Source organism: Nansenia antarctica (genome assembly GCF_963989245.1).
Source record: "Nansenia antarctica genome assembly, chromosome: 8".
In the NCBI taxonomy this organism is placed as follows: Eukaryota; Metazoa; Chordata; class Actinopteri; order Argentiniformes; family Microstomatidae; genus Nansenia; species Nansenia antarctica.
Genome location: NC_137678.1, coordinates 50,311,483 through 50,319,951, shown reverse-complemented (window position 1 = coordinate 50,319,951; position 8,469 = coordinate 50,311,483). Strand labels below are relative to the sequence as shown.

Here is an 8,469-nt window from a genome sequence, read left to right as displayed (position 1 = left end):
CCTTTTCACTCCAAATAACATTCATTCATAGTCTCCAGGTTTTCTTCTCCAGTGTCCTTGACCCCCCCCCCCTCCCCCATCACACCATGTGATACACAACAAAGGCCCCCTTCTGAATTCTGAATCCCCCCCCCCCCCCAGAGGGAGTCCGCCTCCCCCCCCCCCCCCAGGTGTGTGTATGTATTGGGGGGGCGTCGTCCTGTCTCTAAACCCGCCTGCGTCTCTCCTGCTCCAGGCCAGCCCAGCGGAGGAGTCTGGCCACCTGCCCAGCGGGGGGGCCTCCAGCTGGATGGGACTGAGGAACAAGGAGGTAAACTTTGACCCCCGCTGCCCCATGTGCCCTTTGACCCCCCCATACCCTACTGTACCCCCCCACTGCCCATGTGCCCCCCATACCCTACTGCACTACTGTACCCCCCCACTGCCCATGTGCCCTTTGACCCCCCATACCCTACATACCCTACTGTACCCCTACCTACTCCTGACCTACTAATGACCCCAACCCTGCCTGCCCTGGCCACCGCCTCATAGGGGCCCACCCACCCAGGGGCCCACCCACCCACTGACTGACTTAGAAACATACTAACAGCCCCCCCCCCTCCTCCGTTAAAGCCCCCCCCTCGGTGGCAGAACCCCAAGCATGGCCCTGTAGAAGAGCGATGACTGTTAATAAACCGACATGTCCTCGGCTCACACACACACACACACACATCCCCCCTAAAAGGTTTGTAAACGTTTTTTTTTATTATTTTTTTATCACTGTTAAAACATTTTTTGTTTTTTTTGTTCTTCCTCCAACGGAGGGGAAGGCCTTTCCTCTGTCTGCTGCACCGCCTTGTTTTCCTCTGCCAGCTAGTATCGCCCCCGTGTGTGTGTGTGTGTGTGTGTGTGTGTGTGTGTGTGTGTGTGTGTGTGGTGTGTGTGTGTGTGTGTGTGTGTGTGTGGTGTGTGGTGTGTGGTGTGTGTGTGTGTATGTGTGTGTGTACTGTGTAGCCAGCTGTGTCGCTGCCTCTGGGTCCGGCGGGGTAGACCTCTACATGGCCCTTCTAACACTCCCACCCACTGTATCTCCCCTCCCTCCCCCCCCTCCCCCTCTGCAGACGCGTGAGGAGAGGAAGATGGAGGCCATCCTCCAGGCGTTCGCCCGCATGGAGAAGAGGGAGAAGCGGCGTGAGCAGGCCCTGGAGAGGATCGGCACCAAGCCGGGGGAGGGGGGGGTCAACATCAAGGAAGAGCCCCCCGCCACCCCCGAGGCTGAGTTTCCTGCCCCCATGCAGGTGAGAACAACCTCCTCCTCCTCGTCCTCCTCCCACTCCTCCCACTCCTCCTCCTCCTCCTCCTCCTCCTCCTCCTCCTCCCACTCCTCCTCCTCCTCCTCCTCCTCCTCCTCCCACTCCTCCCACTCCTCCTCCTCTCCTCCTCCTCCTCCTCCCACTCCTCCCACTCCTCCCACTCCTCCTCCTCCTCCTCCTCCTCCCACTCCTCCCACTCCTCCTCCTCCTCCAGAACATCCTACCAACCCACAGACACACAAACACATGACCCGCGCTCGCCTTAACACCACAACAGCCGTGTCTATGTTACCTACTATAAGAGCCGCCTCGGGGGTCACATGACCATAGTCTTTACAACAGGAGGCTGCTATTTACACACAACGACCACTTATTGGCCGCTTGTAAATTACCCTGCTTCCTACACAGAAAAACTGCTAAATAGCTTCATACTAGCTTATCCTGATGTGATTTTTGAAAATGTAAATATACCGGGTGGTAGAACGCACATATCTAGGAAAAGTCATAAAAGGAGGGTCCTGAAATCCTCATACATTTTACTCACAGGGTCAAATTACCCCTCTCTCTCTCTCTCTCTCTCTCTCTCTCACCCATCCTTCCTGTCAATCTACTGTCTCGATCCTCCTCTCTCTCACTTTCTCTCTCTCTCCCATCCTTCCTGTCATCCCTCCTCTCTCTCACCCACCCTTCCTGTCAATCTCTACCGTCTCTATCACCAACAAAGCCCAAATGCCCCTAAAAACATCTTCAAAAAAAACAAAACACGCTATGTACGCTTTGTTGTCATTTTTTTGAATCCCCCTTTTCTCTCCCCCCATCTCTCCCCCCCCCCCCCCCCCCCAGTACTCCCCCTGCCCGCCGCTCCTGGAGGCGGTGAAGGAGGAGGCGGGGCTCAAGCCGGCCAAGCTGCGCGGCTCCAAGCAGAGGAAGAGCTTCTCGCGGTCGCGCACGCACATCGGCCAGCAGCGGCGGCGTGCGCGCACCGTCTCCTCCTGCTCCGACCTGCCCCCCGGCTCGCCCCTGGGCGAGGGCCCGGAGAACCCCCTCCTCCTGGGCCACGACGGAGGGGGGGGCGGGCCCCCCGACGGCGGGGAGACGCCCGGCGGCGCCCTCGACGCGGCCGGCCCCCCCGAGGCAGCCGACTCCTCCTCCTCCTCCTACCACCACCACCACGGCCCCGACGACGCCAGCCCCCCGTACAGCAGCTTCCCGGCGCCGGACCGGACCGCCCGACCCAGTCAGAAGTTCAAGACTAAAAAGGTACAGAGCGTCTGACACACCTCAGGAGAGAACCAGGAGACCCGTTCATGAAACACAACACATCACATGACACGACCGCATGCTGTTTATCACTCCAGCTAGACGCCTAGAATCTAAACTCTCTCTCCCTCTCTCTTTCTGTCTCCCTCTCTCTCTCTCTCTCCCTCTCTCTTTCTGTCTCCCTCTCTCTCCCCCTCTCTCGCTCCCTCTCTCTTTCTGTCTCCCTCTCCCCCCCATCTCTATCTCCCCCCCACCTCTCTCTCTGTGCAGCACTTAGTGAGCGAGTGGTCAACCGGGGGGGGGGACAAGCAGCAGCAGGAGCTCGGCAGGGGGTTGGCAGGCGGGGGGGGTCTGACCCCGGAGCCCCCCCCGCCGGAGCGGCCCCTGCGCATCAGCAGCGACCCGGAGGTTCTGGCCACGCAGCTGAACGCCCTGCCGGGCCTGGCCTGCAGCCCGCACCCGGTCTACAGCACGCCCAAGCACTACGTGCGCTTCTCCTCGCCCTTCCTGGCGGGCCGGAGCCCCACCTCCCCCGCTGTGCCCGGGACCACCGGCCGCCGACGCTCCCGCGAGCTGCCCGAGACCCCGCCCACCACGGGGCCCTGCAAGAAGGTGAGGGAGGGAGGAAGGGAGAGGGAGGGGGGTTGAGGGAGGGAGGGAGGGGGGGAGAGGGAGGGAGAGAAGGAGGGGCAGGGGTGCAAACTTGTCACCTTTCTGCTAAATTAGCCGTTTTTACTTCAAAATAGGTCATCCACGCGAATCATGTAGATCTGCCCCAATATTTTGGGAGGGATTGGGGGGGGGGGTCTACGTCTCTTCCAATTCACATGATGACTATTCTTCTAACTCAGGCGTGGCCAACCCGCGGCTCACGAGCCGCATGTGGCTCTTTGCCTGTCTCTGTGCGGCTCTTTAATCCATTCATTAAAAGTGCGTGGCTCGCTCTCTGTGTCTCAATAGGCGTCGTTTTGGTATGGCAATTCATGGCACTCGCCATACCTGGTTTACATTTTTTTTAAAATCTGAAACACGTTTAGTCATTTTGGTGATTTTATCCACTATACACAACGGTAACTCAAAACCTCCCGGCTCCATCTCACCCCACCAGCCAGGCGATGTAGTGGAGCGCAGGGTTGCCAGACGGGATTGACAATTTCAAGCCCAACCAGTCTAAAAGCTGCCGAATCCACCCGTCCAGAGTGACCAAAAGTAGGCCTATCTGGCAACACTGGAGCGGGACATCGGTTCCTCAATAAACAAGCCACGAGTAACGTTAATGTTAAAACCTTGTCCACGATTCTCGTTCATTCAGGTGTGTTAAACAAACTGTATAAATGCCATTTACATACTGTTGGTTCAAATGTAACATATTAATGAACAAGTTCATGTCATGTTCTGTCAGTACAAACATGTTCTAATGTTATTTTAGTTATTTTAACATTAAAGATTACAAGAGCTAGTTTACGTATGATATGTCAACAATGTCTCTATTCTCAATAATTTCAGTAATAAGTGTACCAAATTGGGGCCAGTAACACTGACTTGTGTGTGAGTAAAGGCCGATTTAAAGTTCTGCGTCGAATTTACGTGCGTAGCTTACGTAGCCTCTTACGTAGGTCTCGCACTTTACACTTCTGCGTAGGCCGCGCTGCAATTACACCGTCACATCGCTAGGTGGCAGTGTGTTTTCTATGCCCCTGTGCTGTGCCTCTTCCGGTTAGGAACTCAACGGAGCTCAAAGCTCAAAGCGGCATAATAGCGTTCTTTTTGTTGTTATGCTTGTTGTAAATAAAAGTTCTATGATGCATTGAAATGACATTAAACTAAGATAATACGATGGTTATCATAATTTTTCAAATCTTTATTAATGAGTAATTACAGAAAAAGTAAATGACATTTCTGTCATGGCTTCCGCATTTTGGCCGACGAGAGAGTCGGAATCATGTGCTACCAAGCGGACCAATCACAGAGCTTATGGTTGCGTAGAAACTGACGCGTTCTTAAAATTTTGGAGATGTGCACGTTAACCCTCTCCGTAGGCAAGGCCCACGCGGGACTACGCAAGGCTACGGCGTTGATTTTACGCAGAAGTCTAAATCGGCCTTAAGTTATATGTGTGTGCAAGCATGTTTTTGATATTATCAATCGTCTCACTTTTAATAGGTGAGCTATAACACAAATATGCCAGGGAAAAAAGGAAAATGGACATAAAGACCTTTTGGTCAAAGGGCAGCAGAGACAAGTACAGGGACACAGGTGAGGTCTAAACAGGTGACAGGGACAGGGACACAGGTGAGGTCTAATCTAGCGTTTTAACAGTGCAGTTCGTTTAGAGTTGAGAATAGCTAAATCTGTTATGTTTTGTTTCTAAGGAGATTGAACCAGTCTGCCTGCTAGGAAAGATGTAGGCCAGAGGTTCCCAAACTTTTTTTAACCAAGGCACCCCTGAAGCTTTCCCCCTTCTCCAAGGCACCCCAACTCTACGAAGATTTAAAAAATGCCTCGGAGCTTAAACTAAAAACAATACACGATGAATTGGTTTGAAAATGTGTGTTTATATATAATACATTTATATATATAGTATATATATATATAAGTATTGCCCCAATGAATTTTAACAAGATAATAAAAGTCATAAATGAACTGTCTGTAATGGATGGGCAAGAATGCATAGGTCAGTCAAACTATCGCTAAATTAAATAAAATTGTGGCCCTCAAGGATTGTACAACATGGGAGGAGACTCAGAGGGAATTCTTCACATAAATAAAATATCAAAGGCCTGTATAATCAATCAATGGAACAATGCTTTTTTGGGGGGCTTAAAATAATGCCTTAAAATGTAATTCTCATTTCAATGCTCATTCTGAGATTATTATTTCACATCTGAACCAAACGGGTAACTCACAACTATAATAATTTAACAATAATAATCATGACAGAATTGTAAAAATTGAGAGAAACAAAGCAAAGAAATATGTTGTGCGCATTAGTGGGACACATGCGCCTGCTTTTGGGAGCAGAGTCTCTTTATGCGGGGAGAGATAGTGGACAGCGCGACACGCAGGTCCTGTTCCACTGACAGACGCGTGCGTGTCTTGTTCTTGACGAGAAGAAAAAGCCAGCTCGCACAAGTAGGAGGTTGGGAAGGGTAAAAGCACATTGATGGCGCTCTCTGAGAGAGATGGATATTCATGTCCCACAAGCAGCCAAAACCTATCCAAACCTAGCTCACCATGTTTGAGCTTCAGTGTGCGGTCCATAATGAGCTCTTCCAGTTCATCTGGAGCTTTGCTGCTCAAACTAGCGGCTGATGCTGATGAGAGGGGGTTGAACGGATCCCGGAGCCAGTCGAAGTCTTCGTTCATTGGAGGGAAATAGGACTCAAATCTCTCCTCCAGCATACGGAGGTGCGCAGCGATCAGATTCAAGAAAGACGCTGACTTGTGTGCTGCGTCATTGGCCGTCAACGTAAACATTTCAATGTTTTTCTTGCCACCGTCTCAATTTGGATCGGAATCCGTTCAGTTTGTCTGTCGCTGTCAGGATATTCTCAGCCTTCCCTTGCATTTTCATGTTGAGGTCATTAAGGTGGCTAAAAATATCTGCCAGATAAGCAAGCTTAATCCACCACGATTCATCTTCCAATTGTTCTTTGTATGGCAAGTCGTGCTCACTGACAAAAGTTATCAGTTCATCTCGGAGCTCATAGACACGGGATAACACCTTGCCCCGCGACAGCCAGCGGACCTCTGTGTGTAATAAGAGCCCCTCATGCTCGGACCCCATCTCATTGCACAATGTGCTGAACAGCCGTGACTTCAGCGGGCGTGATTTGACATAATTAACCATTTTCACCGCTTGGTCCAAGACTTCAGTGAGAAGTAGTTAGTTAGTAACTAGTAGGCCTAGTTAGTAAATTAATATCTTTCAAATCTGAGAAATATATCTTTTATTTGCTTATGAACTCCATTGCACATGTAATAAACAAACGTTTATTAATGTATTATTATTATAATTTTATATTATACTTTTTTATTTATTTTTTTACGAGCAGATTTGGCGGCACCCCCGGACAGGTGCTGCGGCACCCCAGGGTGCCGCGGCACCCACTTTGGGAACCTCTGATGTAGGCTACTACCTGCATACTGTCTCCTTTATTCATTACCTTAATGTCACATAAGTAAATTGTATAGAAACAACTCACCAAAATTGACTATTGCACAACTGTTTTGAAAAAAAAATCCACTCAGACCTTGCCATACCTTGGCATTTGCTGAAATGACACCACTGGTCTCATAGCCTATTGGAAATGTATTGCGTGTGTGTGAATGAGCGCTTTTGTGAGCCCGCATGTATGATGTGGCTCTTTCTGGTACCCCAAACATTTTTGTGGCTCTTAAGGCCCTTGCACACCAATGCGTTTTTTTATGTGCGTTTTTTACGTCCGTTAAAAAAATAAATTAGAACTCATGTTGTGTCAACCACGCTTGCACACCAATCCGTAATATTCATCCGTCAAAAAAAAAAAAAACGCAACAGGTTCGATTTTCTGCGTTTTTCGTGTCCGTCAAAAGCCTTTTGAGAGTTGTTATTGACCACTCCGCCATGGTATAGACTGGGACACTTCGTCAAATTAGAACTGCAGGACAGTTGGATTAATGCTTACGGAAGTACATGTCTCAAGTATTATCTTGGCGGTTAGTCGAGTGAAAGAAAAACAACATACAGATGATAATTCACACAATATAATACCACGAAAGCGTACAGCACTAAACAATAACATTCATTTGGGCAGCATCACTAAACAATAACATTCATTTGGGCAGCATCATACTCAAACTCAGGCAGAAGGGCAGGGTCCGGGCAGGTGCACACTGTCACAGACTGCCAGTGCATCATACAGGTACATCATTCAGCTGGTTATAGCGGTTTCTTTTTCTATTCTACTATTCTATTCTACTTCTGCTGTCTGCGTCTCCCTGGGTATTCCAGTATTTAGCAGTTTTTAGACTGTGGTTAGGTTGGAATTTCTCAATCCCATCTGGTAACCCTGAGCGGAGAGTCGACACATGGTATGATTACAGATATCACACTGCAGGAGATGCACACCACTCTTTGTTAAAAGAAATACAGATTTATTGTACTTTTCTACTGATAATACATTCTACTGATGTGGTCTACCATTTGGTTTTAGTTATATTGCTCTCAGTTGTTTGTACCTTTTGCTAAATCAAGCATTTAGAATGTAGAGTGCATATTGCGAAAGTTCGCAACGTAAAAAAACGCAACGGACTCCGCAACGGACCGGTGTGCAAGGTCTCGGTGCGTAACGTTTTTTTCGGATGACGGATTAAAAAATACGCATGCGAAAACGCACGCATTGGTGTGACCTTTAGTCTCCGACTGGTTGGCCACCCCTGTTCTAACTAATCTGCTAAACTCCGCTACTGTTGAAACAACTTTTAGCTTCATGCAGCTAGGTACAATTCTAGACAGTGTGGAGGACACAGTCACAGTAAGCAAGCTGTTTTCAACATAATTATGTGTTATATGGGTGTTAAGGTTAGGACCACTGCTGAGACCACCATTAGTGCTAGCGCTTTCCACCCCGCCCCCCCATCAACAAAAATGTTATCCGTGCATTGATAATTTGTATTTTTAATAATAATACAAATAATTGGTAATTTTTTGTCTTAGTGCACCTTTTTGGGCCATCACCAGTTTGCACCCCTGGAGAGGGAGGGCGGGAGGGAGAGAAAGAGGGAGAGAGGGAGAGAGGGAGAGGGAGAGAGGGAGAGAGGGAGAGAGGGAGAAAGAGAGGGAGAGAGAGAGAGAGAGAGAGATTCCAGGTCAGACTGTCTGATTCAGCTGACGTCCACCTCTGGCTGACCTGAGCTAACCCCCCCCCCCCCCCCC

The 8,469-nt window shown here is 49.5% G+C and overlaps 1 protein-coding gene across 1 annotated transcript in view; it reads left to right on the top strand.

Annotated features, from left to right (window-relative positions):
* Nucleotides 1-8,469, top strand: part of kmt2e (lysine (K)-specific methyltransferase 2E) — a 48,868-nt gene that overhangs the window by 33,984 nt on the left and 6,415 nt on the right. The window contains exons 13-16 of the mRNA XM_080537468.1: nt 236-310; nt 1,101-1,277; nt 2,136-2,552; nt 2,823-3,164. Of these exons, the coding sequence (XP_080393594.1) occupies nt 236-310; nt 1,101-1,277; nt 2,136-2,552; nt 2,823-3,164 (1,011 nt within the window). The remainder of the gene's footprint in view (nt 1-235; nt 311-1,100; nt 1,278-2,135; nt 2,553-2,822; nt 3,165-8,469) is intronic.